Source organism: Dysidea avara, chromosome 12 (assembly GCF_963678975.1).
Source record: "Dysidea avara chromosome 12, odDysAvar1.4, whole genome shotgun sequence".
Classification (NCBI taxonomy): domain Eukaryota; kingdom Metazoa; phylum Porifera; class Demospongiae; order Dictyoceratida; family Dysideidae; genus Dysidea; species Dysidea avara.
The window spans coordinates 4,180,780-4,202,171 of record NC_089283.1 but is presented as its reverse complement, the minus strand read 5'-3'; the positions used below and the strand labels follow the sequence as shown (position 1 = coordinate 4,202,171).

Genomic DNA, 21,392 nt, shown 5'->3' with positions numbered 1-21,392 from the left:
CAGTTGAAGAAATAGATAAGTTGAAGAAACAATTCTTGTTTGACATTGAAGCGTTTACCACTTTAGAAGACATACCAGAGAGCCTAATTTTCATTTGGGATCAGACAGCAATAAAGTATGTTCCTGTGCCAGATTGGACCATGGAGAAAAAAGGCACAAAGAGAGTAAAGCTGATGATAAATGTCAAATAACAGCAGTGTTTGCTGCAACAGTGACCAGAGAATTCCTACTGCCACAGCTGGTTTATAAAGGCACAACCCGTGTTTGTTTGCCAACCTACAAATTTCCTGATTCATGGCATATCACATTTACAGCAAACCATTGGTGTAACGAAGAGACAGTAAAAATGTACATTGAGAAAGTTATTGTCCCTTATGTCCAAAGAAAGAAAGATTAATTGAAATAGCCTTCATCCCAGACAGCCTTATGTATCATAGATGGATTTAGGGCTCACTGCACAAGTGACGTGGTAAACCTATTGGATCACCATGGCATAGATGTCGTGTATGTGCCAGCTAATTGCATTGGAGAATTGCAGCCATTAGACCAGAGTGTAAATTAATCTGTGAAGGATGTCATAAAACAATGTTTTCAAGAGTGGTATGCTGACCAAATCGTTGATCAAAAAGAGTCAGGTGGTTCTGTGAAACCCATAACTGCCTTTCCTCTAAAGGAAATGAAATCACTTGGGGCAAAATGGATGGAAAAAGCAGTTGATCACATAATTGCCAACCCCACCATCATTACTAATGGATTCCAAGCAGCAGGAATTGTGGTGAAGCAGTGATGGTATAGCTAGTGTTTAACTCAAACATTGCACATAATATTATAGCTGGGTCTAGTAAATGCTTGGTGTTTGCTTTATAGCTATACATCATTGGTATATTGTTAACAGTTTGATAAAACATTTTGTTGCATTATGTACAATAATATTATCCAATCTTTGGTAGGGAAGGGTACAACATTAACAATCACACAGATGGCTTCTCAATTAAATGTATTGACCTAGCTATGCACTAGTATGCAATGAATATATGTTCAAGTATTAAACTTAAGGAAAGGGCACAAGTTTTCCCTTGATGAAACAACTACACAAATGGCTTCTTAATTGATCTTGACAATATTGGACTTCTGCAGGATCCCGGTGGTACGCAAGAGATGTAAGAAAAGCAACAGCAAAAACTCCACAATCTGTTGACCCTGTCTGTTTTTGCATTTTAGCCATGTTTTTTTGTATTTAGCACTTTGATCACCAAAATAATTTTTTATGGTACCCAGAGTTTCTTCATTTACGAATGTGAACAAAGAATCATAGATGTTCACCACTCCCTTTTTTGCATTCCATGTTTGACACTACAATCCAGTGATGCCTGGTACTGCTGTATACAACTTGTATGGAATTATTGGTAGGCTTTGTCTTGAAATAAAGTTGAACAGAGACCACCGATGGTTGTAAATTGTTTCTTTATTATGCATTGCGCATACTGGATATGTTTGTCTGTTAATTCCAAGCCAGTCTCAATAATCTCCTTGTCAGCAATCTTTAGATTGTGTCTATCGCATTTGACCCACACGTCATCCTCCACTCCGTCAGCGCTGCAACTAGCTGTGGCAGAAAGGTCCACTACTGGTAGTGTTTTATTCTGGCTGGAAGGTGCACTCAATGGCTTCAAGTTTTACAACAGGACAGCCCTTTGAGTCTTCACTGGCAGAGGCATTACACCTTTCGGATTGGAATAAACCAGACTAGTGTAGTACATAAGCCCTTAAAATTGGTTCACTTTTTGATAAAAGCACCAATTTTTTTACAGAGTATATGGAGCGTGCACTAAGTGTTTTAAGAATGGGAGGCGTGTAAAAAGTCCTCAGGAATATCCCTTTTTGCACCCTGACAAGAAAACTATTTGTTACTATTAAAAATCAATCATGTTTCTAACTTTCTATCAAGTTAACTGGTGGGCCTAGTATCATAGTAGTACAAAGCATACAGCTGGAACATAATAGCCTATTAGTAATCTATAAAAAAACAAATAGTTTTCTCACCTAGGCAGTAAACAGAATCACTAAAATTACCATTTGCAGGGATTCTGTTAAAGTTTTTGACTTCAATGCTGACAATTGTGTAGTACTATGTACAAGGATCATCCTGATGTGTATCGTTTCTTTATTAAAGGGGTATAACAAAAGTTATTTAATGCTAAAGTCACAGATGGATATCTCAACAGAAAACCATGAACTACAGCAGTTCAATTATCAAGCACAGAGCTTGAACAAAAGGTCCCTTGTCCTTACACTGGACACCATATGAAAGGTAATTAAATTTCTAGTTTAATGAAGGCAGTTGCAAGTTGTTTCAACATCTTGTTCTCAAGTTACAGCGCTTTCAATTCAGTGTAATATAGCATAAGCAAGAAAAGCACACAGATGAGTATTAAGGTATTTCTTAGTGCTGTGATAATGCTCAAAATAAGCACAAAGGAGCTGGGTTCCAATGAAGTGAGATTTTGAGCACTAAGAAGTACCTTATGACACATCCTTGTGCTTTTCTTGCTTGTACTATATTACACTGAATTGAAAGCACTGTAACTTGAGAACAAAATGTTGAAACAACTTGCAACTGCCTTCATTAAACTAGAAATTTAATTACCTTTCATATGGTGTCCAGTGTAAGGACAAGGGACCTTTTGTTCAAGCTCTGTGCTTGATAATTGAACTGTTGTACTTCATGGTTTTCTGTTGAGATATCCACCTGTGACTTTAGCATTAAATAACTTTTGTTATACCCCTTTAATAAAGAAACGATACACATCAGGATGATCCTTGTACATAGTACTACACAATTGTCAGCATTGAAGGTCCAAAACTTTAACAGAATCCCTACAAATGGTAATTTTAGTGATTTTGTTTACTGCCTAGGTGAGAAAACTATTTGTTTTTTTATAGATTACTAATAGGCTATTATGTTCCAGCTGTATGCTTTGTACTACTATGATACTAGGCCCAGCAGTTAACTTGATAGAAACATGATTGATTTTTAATAGTAACAAATAGTTTTCTTGTCAGGGTGCAAAAAGGGGTGTTCCTGAGGACTTTTTACGTGCCTCCCCTTCTTAAAACACTTAGTGCATGCTCCATATATTCTGTAAAAAAATTAGTGCTTTTATCAAAAAGTGAAAAAATATTTGGCTTAGGCGCTGGACTAGACAGCTTTTTTTATCCAACTTTCATCTCCAATGAAGCAAAGAGTGCAGGGAATCTCCATCCCACCCTGTTCTATATTCGCACAGCTGCAATGCCTATGATTTCCAGTTACGGTGCACTTGATCACTCACTCACTCCACCATTTCGAATAAATACTGAACATGGTCTTGATATGGTTCGAGGTACATGGCCAACAATTTGTCTTCGTTTCACAACGCTTACGGCATATCTGTCATGTACGTTTTCAGGCTCCCTCTCACATTGCAGCTCCTCTCCTATTACTGGCTCCCATATTGAGCAATATACGTGGTAACCATGCACGGAGCTATCAATTGTCAGCAAGGAAGAATTTGATGCAGCCATCACCATTAGGAGTAAGGGCAATTTATATACAAGAATCAGCTAGTTTGGCAGAGCCCACCTTTTTGCGGCAACAGCATGTGCGCTGGAGCATGCGCTTTATTCTAATCTAGCGCTAGTAGCAGTTTTAATACCATATAAGTGCCTATAAAATTATTCCAGTTGACAACAGCGAAAGTTTTACCGTGAATAGTCTTGGTAAACATTAACCGTGAAACTTTTGCCTGGCGAAACTTTTCCCATATACAGTATATCATGATAATCACGAAATATTAAATGAATTGTATTTGTGAATATTTTCACAAGACAAGTCTATTTATTATGCTTAAAACAATGATGTAACAAAGTTGACACTGTTCATTAAGTATCACCACATGTGTTGTCAAAGAAATGTCGCAAATATCAAGTCACTTTTCACTAAATAATTAAATTTTGTGTTTTTTAATATCAATCACAACAGCAATATAAACTAAACTGTGACCTTCTTCATTCAGTAAAACAACAAGCTATCTTCTCGTATGTGTACAGCAGTTCTAATAGATCTTGTGCATAGGAGGCGGAAGGATGCTAGAGTTGGGGGTGCCCAAATTTTATGTTGGTAGTAGTAAGTGTGCGAAGCATACCCAGCATGCAAAGCATGCAAACTCTAGGGGGGTCTGGGGCATGCCGGAAAATTTTGAAATTAGGTATCAGGAGATTGAATTTGGGGGCATTTTTGGTGGATTTAGCTGTCAATAAAATGCTATCTATTTTAATACATGCTTGACTGTTGTATTAGGATGACTGCTCTATTAGAGTATCTCGATCGTGATTGCCCAGTTTCTGGAAACCTTGCAGGAGTTCATGTGATGACTATTGCACAATACAGCTTTAAGTTTGGGGTGCTCAGCACCCTCAGTAAAATAGTTGGGGGCACTGGAGCACCCCCAACACCCCCTCTTCTGCCTCCTATGTTGTGTGACAATTAAAACAAGCAAATCACTTGCACAATATTTTGAGCAATCAAATCAATTCATAATTCTATAAATTATAATCTGCACATGACGTTTAAAACTGCTGTACTAGTAAAAGAATTCAGAAAACATTTCACGTAACCCAATGGATCCTGTAGAAAACACTGATGGCTGGGATCACTGGAAATCAAGCAATATTTGGGTTATAATTTATAATGGTGTGAACAGTGTTGGGAGTAACATGTTACTTATGTAACACGTTATGTAATATTATTACTTTTGTGGTAACTAAGTAGTATAACAAAATACGCTATAAAAACAGGTAATATAACTCAAGTTACTTTACTTGCAAATGTAACGCGTTAATTACCTAAATAATATAGTTACTGTAACGAATCTAATATTACATAATATTGTTACTACAAGTAACAAAGTTACTAATCTCGTTAGTAATACACTGAGTAACGCCTAGCCACAACAAAGTAATGAAGCCTACTGAATGAAGCTTATTATTATTATTATTATTATTATTATTATTGTTATCTAGGACCATGCACATACAACCAAGTACATACACCAACGTGACAGCCCCCTGGTGAGGCTATTAGGTGGTGAAGGCACGATCCCCAAATCAAGTCAATATGTCACAGTAGTGACAGATACAACACAATAGTGGCATCGTAACTAAAGGCCACCAGTAGCTAAGTGCCAGTACATCATTGGTGTGGTAATGGCACAGTGATGTGTACACAGTATATGCATACACAACCTACAGGAGATGCACAATACTGTAGGAGTATACAAGCCAGGTGAACCAGATAAAGGAAGACAGCCAAGCCAGCCAGAGCCTAGTAAGCTAGGTAAAGGAAAAATGTACAATAATACAAGAAAACATTTAAAACAATACCACACTCTTTACAATACATTAGTACAAACAGACAATCAAACCAACCAGAGCCTAGCAAGCCAGAAAAAATATAACTGAAATACAAGACATATGTACATTACAATACAAACAAACATATTTGTCCTTGTGCAGCTGGCATGTCAAACCTATTCAGGTGTCCTGCAGCCATAGATACATGGAGCACATCCACTGGCAGCTGGCATGGCAACTTGAGACTTAGTGTGCCAGCTGGCAACACTTTCAAACACAATTGAACAGCAATTCGCTCATATAAATAGCCATTTGAATCTGCTCGATTGGTAGTGGGTATATCACGTGCTGTTTTGATCAGCATTAAATAGAATTGTCATACGTTTCTATCACCTCTACGGAAACATTCACCCATTATACGATTATCTCTTCATACAACATGGATTCTATTCCCGGTGAGTGCGAAGCCTTAGGCCTTGTAGTTTTCTCAAACATTATTTATTATTTATTAATTATTTATTTATTTATTTCATTCATTATTAATGACGCAATTTTAACTGCGTTTCATATTATTCTTAGTACTTGGTTGTATAATTAGTAAATAATAAAACACATAAAAGCATACACACAATGAAACAACAGTAAATATGACAATTAAACAAAAAGAATATATGTCACAACTGTCAATAAGTATTATTACTAGGACCGCGTCACATACAACCAAGTACATACACTAATGTGACAGCCCCCCAGTGAGGCTATTAGGTGGTGAAGGCACGATCCCCAAATCATCTCAATATGTCACAGTAGTGACAGATATAACACAATAGTGGCATCGTAACTAAAGACCACCAGTAGCTAAGTGCCAGTACATCATTGGTGTGGTAATGGCACAGTGATGTGTACACAGTATAATTATGTATACAAAACATATAGGAGAGAACTATACATTATTGCAGTATTGTATGCAATAATACATTATAGGCAACATCACCAGATCAAAATTATTAGCCAATATACAGCACAGTATATCAACATCAACTAGAGCTACATAGGGTTCATCAGTGGTGTAGCAATGGCACAGTGATGGGTGATACACTATCATTATGCATACACAACTTACAGGAGATAGCTACACAATATTGTAGGAGTATGCAAGCCAGATGAACCAGATAAAGGAAGACAGCCAAGCCAGCCAGAGCCTAGTAGCTAAGCCAGGTGAAGGCAAAAAAGATTAAGCACGTATTGAATTGCCTGACACCAACACAAAGGAAGTTCGCCATGCCAGTTGCACAAGACAAGACTATTTACTTGCATTTTATACATAACTGTATTGTAAAGAGTGTGGCATATGTTTTCTTGTATTGTTTAATTACATATTTTATGTGAATGAATCCACTGGCAGCTGGCATGGAGACTTGAGACGTTACAAACATAAAAACTTACTTGTAATCTTCTTCTTTATGTGTAAAGTGGCCTCTGGCTCTCCTGCTGTTACTTCACAGACATCGCTAATCTTCTCCTTCGTGCAGTCTGTAAATAAGCAAGGGTGTGGTACTGGGTGTTATATAGGATTACACGTATGGTCAAGTCATCAGCAGGAACAGGAGCAACGATTATACGTTTGTGCCTTCATTCACAGGCGAATCTATCCCCGGTTAGTTCATCTGTCTAGACCTAATAGTTTTCGAGAACATTAATTATTAATTAATTATTATTTATTCATTATTATTTATTTATGACGTAATTTTAACCGCATTTCGTATTATCTTTAGTACTTGGTTGTATAATTAGCACTTTACAGTGACCAGCACTGAAGGTCTGACAGCAACATGTGCTGCAGCCTTAGGATTACCTAACCTAATATCAGGGACTTAGACCTAATGACTTGACTTACAGACTGACTGATAAGATGTAACAGAAAAGGGGCCAAAGTAAGGAAAAAAAATCCCTCCAACTTTATTCACCAGCTTCTTACGTATAACCAAGATTTGTACATTGTCCAACAACGCAATCATGTCACGTGATAAGGTGGTAGTTTCACACATGACAGCTTAAGGCTGTGGACACAAAGTAATATAATATGTAATATTATTATAGTTACTTCAGGGGCGGAGGAAGTAGTTGATATGAGGGGGGGCTGGGCTGACCAAGACTTATCTCTGGTTTGGTAAGGTGAGACCAAAAAAAAAAAAAAAGGTCACGACCAACTCACAATAGCTTTCCACCTCACCAGCTACGCATTTATAGCTGATAAACTACATTAAAACCCTTACATAGCTCACTACATAATCATTGCTTTATTAGAGCGACTGCTCTATTAGAGTATCTCGATCTTTATCACGGTTTTCAGCCCCACTCCAAGAAGGATAATTTTGGTGTGATATCATTCTGAGGGGGGACTTCAGCCCCCTAGCCCCCACTTTCCGCCGCCTATGAGTTACTTTATTTTATGGGTAATATGTAACTGTAACTAAATAGTTCAGTTGCAAGTAATATGTAATTAGTTACTTTTAACAAGTAACTTGCCCAACACTGGGTGTGAATCTCATGAGTAGAAACAGTTCCATCATTAAGGAGAAGCTATACTGACAAATGTAATAATTGACGATGGCCACAGACTTCTGTGCCAGGGTTACAGGTGAATTATTTAATGATTAGTATGCATGGGTGCATGTCCTAACCGCCCGCCCCTCTCTCCATCCTGGGAACATAGCATACATGTTACCTTTCAACATGATACATGAATTACAAGGGGTCAGGAGTCTAGTCACTGTGAAAGATAATGATAACTGGTATTGATTGCGTCATGTTTTAATAATTATAGAAGCCTTGCAGTGTAACTAAATGACGTAAACAAATCGAATAGTTGAAAGGATTCTTAATTGGTTCTGATTGGCCAGTCGTTTTTCAGTTTTTCCAATTGGCTGCACAACGTGACTCCATCTCGAGTATATGTGCTAGCTGTGTTCACCAAACCCTAGCCTTACTTTATGAGAAGGGTCGAGCGCCGCCAGACTAGACCCTACCCACGAGTAGCTCCATGCTTATTTAATTCTAGACTACAATAGTACAAAAATGCGACGGCGAACAAATGGAAAAAAATATACAAGCTGGCACACCCACTTTCGCTCACCTTGTGTTACGGGTAAACATCAGAGATGACAGAATCAAACTGCTGACTGCATTAAAATAACAAGGGAGAAACCCATGATGGGCGGGTAGGCTGCTGGTAAATCACGCCACTAGCTAAATGACTGACGGGATTTAATTAATTACGTCATCATGCGCTCATGTGGTGAATAAAGTTTACAGATTTATTTTATAACGGTTGATTTGTATGCATGTAATTGAGCAGTATTCACAGGCTGTACTTTTTCCTGAAATTAATACTAATACTATACTTATTTACTTTTTGCCTTGTTTGTGAATCTATGAATATTTGGCTGACTTTTTATTTTTTTGCTCTTTAGTGCCCTACTAACCCAGAGATCCACCTATTTATAATGTGTGGGCTTGGTACATATGCTGGTTTTTGGAGGGTGACCATTGGATTTATGAACTTTTAGTGAACAAATAATATTTATTTTTTCACGTGTACATTTGGAGCAATTCATCTGGCAACTCTGGCTTATTATGGATAATCATTTTAGTTATTATTGCTGTCCTGTATTACTTTTATTTATTATTTATTTATTATTACTGAGCAGGCAGCACTCAGTGCTGATTACAATAATATAGTACATCAATTTTGTTGATTCTTGTTTTTCCCATTCAATTCAGTTACCTCCCACATGCCACTTTTGGCATAGGTGTAGAAAGTGGGGGTAGCCATCCAGCTGTCTCCTTGTATCATTAGGAATGTTGCGTGTGACTGACTCAGAGGTAAACTACAGAAGTAAGTATACACTGCTCTATTTGATGACATGATTCAAACATGTTTTAATTCAATCTCAGAGCATTAGTTTTCTGGATGGGGGCATGACTCCATTACAGTTTAGCATGTTTCAGCCTGCATCTTATACTTAACACCCCCTCCCCCAACCATGAGGTGCTTCCTACACCTATGATTGGTAGTACTTTTGTAGCCAATTAAAAGTATCCAGAAAAAGCTACCAAGTCTTTTCATATTCCACTATATTTTGGTTTACAGAGTCTCATGTATAATACATGTGTGGGTGTGTGTGATTGACAGGGTAATTCTGAGGGTCTATATTTTTCCAAGGAAGTCTCCAGATTTGGGATCTGGGGGCACTGAATCCCCCCGCCATTGTGATAGATATTGAACATTATTTTTTTTAGATTTATGATTTCAACATATGCTTGTCATTGGTCCCTAAATGTCAGTAATTTATAGTTGGTCAGATAAATATTTCAAGTTAGTCTTACTCTGATTTCTTGCTCTTTAATATCCATTGTGAGATTATGTTGCATTGTATTTTCTATTTACCATTTTTGAGGAAACAATGTACCGGTGCTGCAAAACTAAATGTAATTAAAGATAGTCTGGAAGGTTAACATTTATATTCACAAGGCACCTTGAAAGAATAGGATACCTATATAATCCAGAATACCTTATTTGTTTGTTTGCTACATGCAATTGTCACACATTCTTTATAAATATATATGTGAGCAGCTATGTGCATTCAGTTTGTACAGAAATGTATGACAACAAAATGTGCAGTTAAAAGTATGCAGTAAATAAAATACTTAAAGCTGAAAATATGGTTTCTCTTTTCACTCTTCTATAGATAAAAGGTGAGGACAACATATTTTAGCTATGTTACTATTACATACATTGATCATGTGATCCAGCACTACTCCCAGTATCTATCAGTGATAACACACACAACATGAACATCACCTCCATACAATATTGTGGTTACCTTTGGTAGTAGTGTTCACACCAGACTGTAGTAGAATGGGAGGATATGTACCAAGCTTAGCAAATCTTGATTGGAGACATTTAGGAACACTACATATACAACAATTGACAGTAGATAATTGTCTCATAGTATAGCGGCACAACCCAAAAATTGTGCACTTTTTCATAAAGCCATGAAACTTTCCACATAAATAGTAGTCCTCAATACATGTATTTTTTGATATAGTGCCATCACTGATTTGACCTTTGGTGATCTTTACTGTCATTTTCTGTACAAAAATGGCTGTAAAGGTCACCAAAGGTCAACTCAGCGATGGCACTATATCTAAAATTACATGTCATGAGGAGTACTATTTATGTAAAAAGTTTCATGGTTTTATGAAAAAGTGCACAATATTGCCAATTTTGGGGGATACGCCGCTATACTATCATGTCTCACTCACAATGCAATACAGATGCTTTACTATGAACTTTAATACATTAATCTTTTACTTTTCTGGCATAGTACAAGTTTCTTTTCTGCTTGCTCCTAGAAACTGAAAACAACACAATAGGTGAGCACTGGGATAACAGCAATTGAATTTGTAAGAAAACTTGACTGAATCAATCTTGTAGTGGCCTATATTCTCCTGCACAAAATAAACAAAAGTTAACATAAAAGGCATCATTTATAGAGTTACAAACCTCGAGCTCACTAACATCACTCAGAGGGGTCACATCCCAACCGGTTAAGCAATCACACTCTTTGGAACTATCACAAGGAAGAACACACTTCAATTTTTTTCCATAAATTATCAATTTTGTCCCTACAACTTCTGGATGTGTTACATTCTCCTTGTAGTATGCTTTTCTACATAATGTGTCCACCTAATGTAGGTATATAACACTCAGTCAATGCTAACTGGTTCCATAATTATACCTTATATAATTCTGTAGGAATGTCCTGAACACAAAACACATCAGCTTTGAAAGAGACAGGTAGAGACTTCAGTGGCCAAAACAACTTTGCTGTGTAGCATGCAGGGACATCAATTAATTTGTTGTCTACATTTTCTTCAACAGATCCATTGGCCACAATGGATTCCGACTGTGATACAATAGCTACCATAGCAAGCTTTTGTATTGTGATCACCCCATACCCTGGGGCTATTTCAAACTTGCTTTTACTACGTTGAAACTTGTACCTGGGACCTTCACAATCCTCACATGTTAGGAACCTCATCATGGAGTGATGTTGGGGACTAATGAACACTGCTGAATGAGGTACTACTACTGCTATGCTTCTCTTCAACACCACTTCACTTGCACTACCCAGCCACACTACTGCACTTCTTAGTTTACAATCTTCAGGTAGATCAAATGGTCCATTTGTTGTGGCTCCCATGTGAATCGTAATATTCTCACCATCATCAATAGCATTAGAAGGAACCACTATTGATACTTTGTGGACTGGAGACTGAAATGTTCCTCCTTTGTGGTCAAACTGTTGAGAGTGGATGGGTCCAGTGAAGGAGACAGCAGGAGGTTGAGTTATAACAATTGGAATCTTTTGAGGTGTATTTTCTACAAAAATGTATAGTCTAATTAGTACTCAACTTATAATATGTCACAAGTTAGGTGGCAGTCAAGCAATCAATGAATAGCCTGTATAAGTAAGTGTCTGGAAGTAGACAAATAGCCACTATGTCAAAATAATGTTTGAATGAAGTTAGAAATTGCAACTTGCATCTCATTTTGGTGTGACCAGTAATTCTGTGTAGTACTGCCATAACTGGCACTACAAAACACACTCAACTCACTAGGGCTGTAGAGGTGTTAACTAATCTACTATACTCTACCGAGGCTCAAAACCAAAACTGTGACTGAAGTTATTAATACAACAATGGCATAAAAAAATTCATCATTATAATTTACAGTGGGGTATAACTACATTAAGCTGCCTTTACTATGTATATTTACACATAAATTCAACACTTACCCCATATATTCAAAACTGGAATTAGGGTTCCATTCCGACAAACGTCAGTTCCCTCAGCTAATTGAACATTTCCTGATCCTCCAAACAGCAATAGTTCTAGTGTGGGAGTTACTACCACAGCTGAACAATGTTGACACTCTACAGTTTCACTCATCTTCCTCCATGTGTCTGTTGTGTCCTTCATTAAAACACAAGTCATATCATCTTCACTACCACTAATACTGGCAATGATCATCGGCTCTCCATTAACATCTACTACACTAAATGGATGGAAATCTTCATCCTCTTCATTTAACACAGCAGATAATTCAGCCCAAACTATATTGTCTGATTCTGCCATCACCAAATTATTACAACTGCTTTTCAAAACTTTAACATCTCCAATGATGTATACATCATCTCCAATTACACTACATGCCAAAATTGTGGATAAATTAGGGCTACCAGCTTCTGGCAATGTATACCATTCTCCTTTGGCGGTGTCAAGAATCTCCACCGCATTCACTGCTTCTAACAAATTGGATCCTTCTTTACAGGCACATCCTCCACATACGATCATCCACCTCTCATCATAACAACACACACATGGCAGTATCCGAGGAGTTGGGACAGGTTCACTGAACTTCTTCCATTGTTCATCTGATCCTTCCTCACACAACACGTACACATTCCCAGTCAGAGTGTTCCCTTCAGCTCCACTGACCAGTACACACTGACCATTCACACTGGCTACACCTCCCAACACTACTGGACTAGCTATGGAATAACACCTACACTTTGTTGTGTGGAAACAGAATACCTCATTACCTCTCTCTAAGAATTTTAGGTAAGAATTTAATTCTCTTCCTTGAGGACAAACATTCTGGTATCCTCCAGTCACAAATACCTTATCTTTAACAACAGCAGCAGTTGGTTTAATCCTCCTAACAGGAAGTGATAAATATGGAGACCAATGAAGGCTGTAATGATAGTGACTATAGTGCCCAGTAGAGCTCTTCTTCTCTAGTGTTTCGATAAACTTCGATTTTTCTTTCAGCTTAGATTCCAGTTGACGGCTTGACTTGCTGTAAGATGCAGTCAGGCTCTTGATTTGTTTCTCTAAATTTTTAATCTTATCTTGAAGCTGCAACTTAGCTTCATGGTATTTCTGAAGAGTTTCATTCAGCACTGTCACTTCTTTTTCCTTCTCTCTGACACACTTCTGTAGGTCTGCTGGTAATAGCACATCAGAATTAAACTTCACTTCTTGTGAGAGTTTTGCTTCTTCTTTATAAGCTACTTTGTAGTTTTCAAGTTCTTGTTGGGCAGTTGTGTGTAACTTTGATACCTTTTCTAGTAAGTTTTGAAGATTCTCATTTTGTAATTGCATATCACCAAGTTCTTTATCTTTGACTTCAAGCCTTTGTTGACAAGCATTTAGCTGAGGCAGCATCAATGATAAACGTAAAGACTTTTCATCCAGTTGCAGCCTGCTAATAGATTTAGCATTCGACAACTTTTGTTTTAATTCTGAAATCTCTTTTCTCTGCTTTTCTAAACTAGTAAGACACTGATGCATCTGCCTTACCCTTTGATCATAACTCTCACTTGCAATTTGCTTTTCCATAACATTTTTATTAAATTCTGTAAGACATTTGTTGCTAAGTTCATTAGCTGCTTTTAGCTGTTGTTTAAGCTTCTCCTTTTCTTGATCTACTTTCTGTTTCTCTGCTTCCAACTCATTTGCAGCATCTTTATTAGTTAATGTTTCAGCCTTGATTTTCCAGAACTCCAATTTCTCCTTAACTTCTTCTTTGAATTGGTGGTGTTCCTTCTCTTTTTGCTCTAATTTACTTTTAAGCTCTTCATTTTCTTTTTGCACCTGCATCACCTGTGCAGACATACTTTGCATTTGATCCTGAAGTTTTCTCTCTTCATTAGGAAAGACACTATCATTAGTTGTTAGTTCATCATTTTCCACAGCCTCAGGCTGCTTGTCAACACTTGTGATTTCTATTGTCTTGTTGATGTGCTCAGTCTTTTGTAGTTCCCCTTTAAGTTCTTTAACCTCCTTCTGCATGTTTTGCAAATCGGCAACGTAATTTTGAACCTGACTGCACAGTTCTTTTTTCTCATTGGATAAGACTTCAATGTTCTGGATAAATTCTGCTTCTTTCTTTGAATGCAACTTATCATCTTGCTGTATTTTATGCTCAGCTTCTTCATTCTCTCTTTTCAACTTTGTGTAACTCTTCTCCAAATTATTCAGTTTTATTTTCAGATTCTTGATTTCTTCCTGTTTCTCCTTCATATCTTCTTGTTCCTGTCTCAGCATGGAACTCAGATTCATAACAATTTCACTATTAGATTGCTGTGACAGTTTCTCACATTGAGATTTTAACTGATCAATTTCTGATTGTTGACTTTGTATACTGACTTGTTGGTCATTATTACGTTTTTGTAAACTAGAAATTTTCTCATCTTTTGATAAGGTGGAGTGTGTGAGCTTCTGCACTTCTGACCTAAATAACTCAACTGTTGTCTGTAATTCCTCAGCTTTAGTAGATTGAGAGTCAAGTGATGAAATCAATGAATACCTGTCCAACTGATAACAGTCAAAAAGTGCCTTCAACTGACTTTCTTCTGTTCCTCGCTTCTTCCAGTATTCCTCAAACCACTTATGCACTGTTTCAGCATTTGGTCTATGCTCTGGTGAATCTTTTAAGCAAGCTGTGGCAAGGTATGTTAAGCTTGGGTACTGTTCGCTCATTTTGTCAACGTATTTTTTCCTCCTATTGAGTTCAGAAATTTTCAAAAAATCATTCTTGTTTACCTCTGATGATTCATATAGATCAGTTGGAGTAGGAAACTCTTGTGTGACTGTATGGACAATAACACAACCAAACGAGAACATATCTAAGTTAGCTGTGTACACTGGATTGCGTTGCAGTGATTCAGGAGGCATGCATGCTAGAGTTCCTAGAGCAGTTGACATGCGTTGCCTAGCTATTGCTTCCACAGCTTTAGATAATCCGAGATCAGCTATTTTAGCATCCAAATTTTTGTTAAGCAAAATATTGTTGGCTGTGAGGTCACGATGAATTACTGGAGGTTCTTGACTGTGTAAATACTTCAAGCCACAAGCTACATCTTTGAGGATACCAACCTTGATCACAAGTGGGATGGATTGTTTTTCTGATAGCAACGTAGTTAAGTTCATCCACATCTTCTCCATGATAAGTATTGGTACATCTAATCCTTCTTTAAAATGAACGCCTAGAAAGTGTACTATGCTTGGATGCCTCAATGTGCTAAGAATGTCAATCTCTTTGACAAAGGAACCCACAACAGTATTAAAATCTTCTACTATTAAGTTGTGGTGAATTTCTTTGGCTACACATTCCTTTCCCCCATAAATTGCTTTATATATCACTCCATAGCTACCTCGACCTATTTCAATTTCAGTTATTGTGATGTTTTTGATTACAGAGAACTTCGCAGAGTCACACAGCTCTTGTGCTGAAGAATAGCCAAGCAAGCTCCAGAAACCAGACATAGCTTTGATACTTACCCTGTGTTGTAATTAAAAACATAATATTTATTACCGTACATGTGATTATAGTGTACATTTATTTACATACTTACGTGGTTCAACCCTGCAGCTTTTCAATAAGATTGCAATAGATTTCAATTTCTAGAATTTGTACACTTTGTCCAGGCAAAAATATCCAAGTATATTTCATATTCTAAACAATACATGAAAGTAAAAGCACACTCAGCATCTTTGATGTATCAGTACAAAACATTCTTTAGCTGGTTTAGTCTCTATTGGGGTTGCTACTGCTGATGCTGCTGCTAGAAATGCTCTCAAAAATAAACATTATGAGAATCAAGTCACTCAATAAACAGTTCAATTAATCACCATACAGAGAGTTCAACTACCCTATATAGAATTCAGTTATGTAATAAGTCACCCTGTAGTGAGTTCAGCTACAAATACATTATTACCTTGTACAGATCGAGTTCAAGTCACCCTGCAGAGAGTTCAGCTACATCACAAGTCATTTTGCAGAGAGTTATGTTACAAGTCACAGAGTTCAGTTGCAAAAAAAGTCAGCCATTAGAGAGTTTAGTTCACCCCACATAGAATTCAGCTATGTAACAAGTCATGCTGTAGATAGTTCAGCTACATAAGAAGTCACCCTGTAGAGATTTTAGCTACAAACAAGTCAACCTTATAGAGAGTTAAACTATATTACAAGTCATCCTGTTATGTTTACAAGTGAGTTTAGCTACATAAAATAGACCGCACAAATTTTCCCTTCCTCCTGCAGTAAAGAAAAAACAAGTAAAAAAGAAAGCTTCAAAGCCAGGCATTAGGGCTTGCAATTACAGTAAGAAATGATGTCTACACCAAAAAAAGCCAAACTGTGAAAAAGGACGAGGCTCCCTTAATAAATGATAAGTTGTGAAATTAAAAGTGGAGGACAAAAATGGCTGTAATGATGTTAATATGAATCATTTTAATAGAAATGATTGGCATTGGCATCATTGCAGCCATTTCTTTGCTGTCACCTTTATAATTTCACAATTTTCTTTCACCTTCCTTTTTTGGCATGACTCCTTTTTTCTTAGCTTGATTTTTGTATAGATTGGAGTACCTTGAGTTAGGCTTTGGCTAACATGATATTGTAATAGTTTAGCAAAGAAAAACTAATCAAAAACAAAAAGAACAAGCAAAACAGCTAACCTACAGAGCCTACATATGTAGATCTACAAAACACCATATGTGTTGCAAAAGTACACACAGTCCTAGGAGTAGCCAACAGAGAACCAATGAAATATGAATCACACAGTAGTGAATTAACTACCCCAAGTTCAGTCATTTTCAAAGTCATCCTTGAAGCCTTGCTCAAAGCCATCTTCTTCATCGTGATTCAGTTACTCAATGCGATTAGTCATTAATTAAATGATTATAATAATACTTCTGTAACTCTTAGCTACATTCACTTGCACCCTGTATAGTATGTATCTGATGATAAACATTACAAATGGGCAGTTATACTTAAACAATAACTACTTGCAGGAAACTAAAACAACTACTTACAAGTAACTTAAACTACATAATTACTTACAAACAGCAAAAACTGTAGAACTGCTTACAAGAAACTAGAACTGCTTTAACTCAATACAGTAACTACAAAAGCCTATCCATCCTCTAGACACAGAACATAGTGCTTGCAGACCATGTGGGCAGGGGGCTGAAACACTTCCCTCTTAATTAGTAAAGGTCAGTAAAAAGTTACACAATTTCAGCATAAAAATCCAAATTTTCAGTAGCAGAAGTTCACTGATAGATAAATAAGCTGCAATATTAAGCTAGTAAGCATTCCAAGTTGCTTGTAATGTAAAATCGATATACTCTAATAGAACACAACCATTCTCAAAACAATACACTCTAATAGAACATTCACTTTCACATTTCTTTTAAAGCTGCTTAATTTATTTACAAAAACATAGTGGGATCATCTAAGATACACACAGAGCTTCCAGTAAAATATAAAAATTCCCCAGACTCTTATGCATAATATCCATATTTTCTTGGTTTCAACTCCTGTAAATTTCATTATTTTAAAGCACTTTTTGGCCTGCTCCACTGCCCCTGCTGAGCCATTGATATTCACTGTGAAATTCCAATACATTTAGCCAGAAATGGCATAACTATATGCAGTGGCAGTATAGATACTTCTTCCTAATGGTATCCAATAACTAGTAATGAGCTTGAAATTGCTGCCTAAAAGATTGCGCTGTAATCCAGCCTTTAGTGTTTCAAACTTTCCTGGGGTGTGTGTGTGCTTTGCACACCCTGATGTAATCCTGCATCATACCACAAAAGGTCCACTTTTTATGTGAAAAATCCACCCAGATAAATGTCTGGCTATGGCCCTGGCCTGAAAACTTAAATTATTTCCATAGGGTATTTGATAAGCTGCATAAATTTTGGGACAATTCACAGTTGCATGATCAGCAATTGTTAACAAAGTGGATAAAGCAAAAGATCACAAAATATGGAATGACTTGAAAACCATGTAAAGTAATAAAATCATCTCCATGATTGTTAGCAGCAGCAGCAGCAGCAGCAGCAGCAGCAGCAGCAGCAGCAGCAGCAGCAGCAGCAGCAGCAGCAGCAGCAGCAGCAGCAGCAGCAGCAGCAGCAGCAGCAGCAGCAGCAGCAGCAGCAGCAGCAGCAGCAGCAGCAGCAGCAGCAGCAGCAGCAGCAGCAGCAGCAGCAGCAGCAGCAGCAGCAGCAGCAGCAGCAGCAGCAGCAGCAGCAGCAGCAGCAGCAGCAGCAGCAGCAGCAGCAGCAGCAGCAGCAGCAGCAGCAGCAGCAGCAGCAGCAGCAGCAGCAGCAGCAGCAGCAGCAGCAGCAGCAGCAGCAGCAGCAGCAGCAGCAGCAGCAGCAGCAGCAGCAGCAGCAGCAGCAGCAGCAGCAGCAGCAGCAGCAGCAGCAGCAGCAGCAGCAGCAGCAGCAGCAGCAGCAGCAGCAGCAGCAGCAGCAGCAGCAGCAGCAGCAGCAGCAGCAGCAGCAGCAGCAGCAGCAGCAGCAGCAGCAGCAGCAGCAGCAGCAGCAGCAGCAGCAGCAGCAGCAGCAGCAGCAGCAGCAGCAGCAGCAGCAGCAGCAGCAGCAGCAGCAGCAGCAGCAGCAGAATCAGCCTGAGAAAGAGTGAAGAAGACATTGTGGATATGAAAGAGAGGTCAAAATAAACAAGAGAGAAATCATGGAGATAAATGAGCATTGGTGGGTTGTGAATGGATGAAAGAAAGGCAGCGATTCCAGGTATACCACACCCATTGTCTAACTTCCAACTTGACTGTATATACTTAGCTTATTTTTTGATATGTATGTAACATGTTAGTAAAGGTAAAAATAATGCAAATTTCTAATTTTTCTCAGAAGATAGTTTATGAGAGTCTCAAATCTACTATTCTTTATTATTAGGTAGTTGCTACAAAGCCGGTATCAGTTCCCAAAAGAAAAGCCTACAGAGCTGGCACTAGCTTTTATTTTTGTGAATAACACAAACTACTGGCTGTTTAACATCAAACACACTAGTTATATCTCGCTCCAACCTTAGCTCACTTCAAACTCACCAAAAACTTACCTTCACATTGGTCAATGTGTTTTACACCTTTCTTTTTCATTTTTAAAAAATTTATTTATTTTCTTTTTTTTCATTTTAGCAACCTTTTTTTGTCTAGCACCAATAGTTAGTGTTATTTGCAAAAACAAAAACTAGTGCCAGTTCTATAGACTGTTCTCTTGGGAACTGGTACCGGCTCTGTAGCAACTGCCTTATTATTAATTACTAGGCAGGCAGCAAAGCTGGGATGCAAAATCAACAGTATGCTAATAGTGCAGCACATCATAATTATTACAATTACTATATTAATACTATGAAGTTAAATAACTGCTTTTATACTAGGGACGTGCAAGAAAGCTAAAGTGCCTGTAAAGCCAGAAATATAACACTGAAAACTATCTGCAAATGCAAATGCAAAAAAATCCAGACCACTTAGGTGGTGACTTCTCAGTCTTGTTCCATAAACAGCTGAATAGCGCTGTAGTGCCAGTCTAGGCAAGTGCCTGAGGAGCCACACAGCCTGGGGTTCATCTACATTCAACCACTACTTAACAGGTTCTTGCCTTATAGAAAAACCGCGACTCCTTTACAAACAGTCCAGTTTCACCGTTGACACCGTTCACAACCCGTCGTCCGAGGAATATGCTTTGTCAAACTGCGCGGATAACACGTGACTACCTGTGATATGAATAAAGTCCCGCTCAGCTCACCGCAATGAAAGAACAACAGGTTGAGGGAATTATACTGGGGTTCCCCCTTTGAGCCCTTCCCCCTTCGGGGATTCTTATTACATCATTCGTGAGATCATCACTTGACCTACAGCACGCCTGGCTTGCTTCACCTGAACGCGATGTACTACTTCGTGCAGTACACATTAGGCTAGTGGCTAGTTAGTTACTACCGGGCTGCTAGCTACAGTTCCTAATTATGTTCCTAATTATTATATCAATTGTATTGACAGTGATCATTTATTAGAACAATTGTGTACAGTGACGTAATCAGTAAGTCACTTGAAGTAGAGTGTGTAATTTAAATCTTGTGGTTGACCAGACTACGGTGTACTTCGGATACACCTTAAAGGTTAGACCTACATTATATACGTATGTGTCACGATATAGTCTATAGCTATAAATAGACCAGCTATTAAATGTTGAGGCTGCACATCACAGGGGCGGATCCAGGAGCTGGCAAGGGGAGGGGCACAAACAGCCTGAGTTGCATGTGGTTGGGGAGAGCAGTTAGTTGCTGTAGTTTTTAAGCAGCAATAATCACTCCTTAGTAGGTTTATTTTTGTCACTATGTCCTTTGCAGATGGCTGTGAAGTCTTAAAAGCTGTTTTAAAGGCTATGAAAGTCTTTAACACCAGCGAAAGATAAATATTTTTAGAGGTGCTTAGTACATACAGAGGTGCTGGATGACAGCTATTTTAACTTTGAGTTTGGTGATAATATACAGTTGTCATGAGTTATACGTATATAAATTGATTTTGGTCTGACAAGGTGTATAGTATTTCTATCAAAAGAAGTACAGGCCCCTCTTCCACTGAGGGGGTGCATTTGCCCAAATATCCCATCCCAAATCCACCATTGCATCATGTTAGCGTTATGTACTTAGCTATATAATTATAGTGTTAGTGGGGAGCCAAGTCTGAGTCATTTGCTTGGGGCATGTGCCCTCAGGGGCTCCGGCAGATTCAAGCACCGATGTAGGAGCAGCACCAGCCATAGTAGCTACTCATGATTGCTAGCTGGTAGGAGAACTAAATTTGTGACCTAATTTGGGAAAACCATCAACCTACACTCATCAAAAGATTGTGATATATGCGATTTTAAACATTTCACTTCAGTATAGCTTGGGAAGGACAAAAACTACGAGCCTGAAATTTTCACCGTGAATGCAGCCAATCATAGTGTTTATTACAATTCAATCCATTGAAAGCAAGCTGTTGATATAACCATGATTTTGAGCATGGTGAAAAGTGAACTTCACTGGTGTATGTGTGCGTAGATCGACAGTT

At 38.1% G+C, this 21,392-nt stretch overlaps 2 protein-coding genes across 7 annotated transcripts in view; both read right to left on the bottom strand.

Moving 5' to 3' along the window:
• Window positions 1–8,592, bottom strand: part of LOC136240147 (uncharacterized) — a 30,708-nt gene extending 22,116 nt beyond the window's left edge. For 2 of the 3 annotated variants that reach the window (XM_066031033.1, XM_066031035.1), the window contains exon 1: window positions 8,528–8,592. The gene's annotated coding sequence lies outside the window, so the exon portion shown is untranslated. The remainder of the gene's footprint in view (window positions 1–8,527) is intronic. The other variant, XM_066031034.1, reaches the window with a different exon arrangement.
• A 1,390-nt stretch (window positions 8,593–9,982) lies between these two features.
• On the bottom strand, window positions 9,983–20,047 carry LOC136240143 (serine/threonine-protein kinase TAO3-like). Of its 4 annotated transcripts, XM_066031028.1 has the most exons (9): window positions 19,939–20,047; window positions 15,879–15,979; window positions 12,255–15,805; window positions 11,196–11,839; window positions 10,961–11,143; window positions 10,769–10,905; window positions 10,278–10,366; window positions 10,189–10,221; window positions 9,983–10,136 (listed from the first exon to the last, which is right to left on the bottom strand). In XM_066031028.1, coding segments are annotated over exons 3-9 (4,623 nt in total). In that variant the 5' UTR covers window positions 15,790–15,805; window positions 15,879–15,979; window positions 19,939–20,047; the 3' UTR covers window positions 9,983–10,134. The 4 variants fall into 4 exon arrangements, 3 of the variants coding, with proteins under 3 accessions (XP_065887100.1, XP_065887098.1, XP_065887099.1); XM_066031026.1 differs by having other exon boundaries at window positions 9,983–10,221; XR_010693686.1 differs by lacking the exon at window positions 9,983–10,136 and having other exon boundaries at window positions 10,720–10,905.
• Between the last annotated feature and the right edge of the window lie 1,345 nt (window positions 20,048–21,392).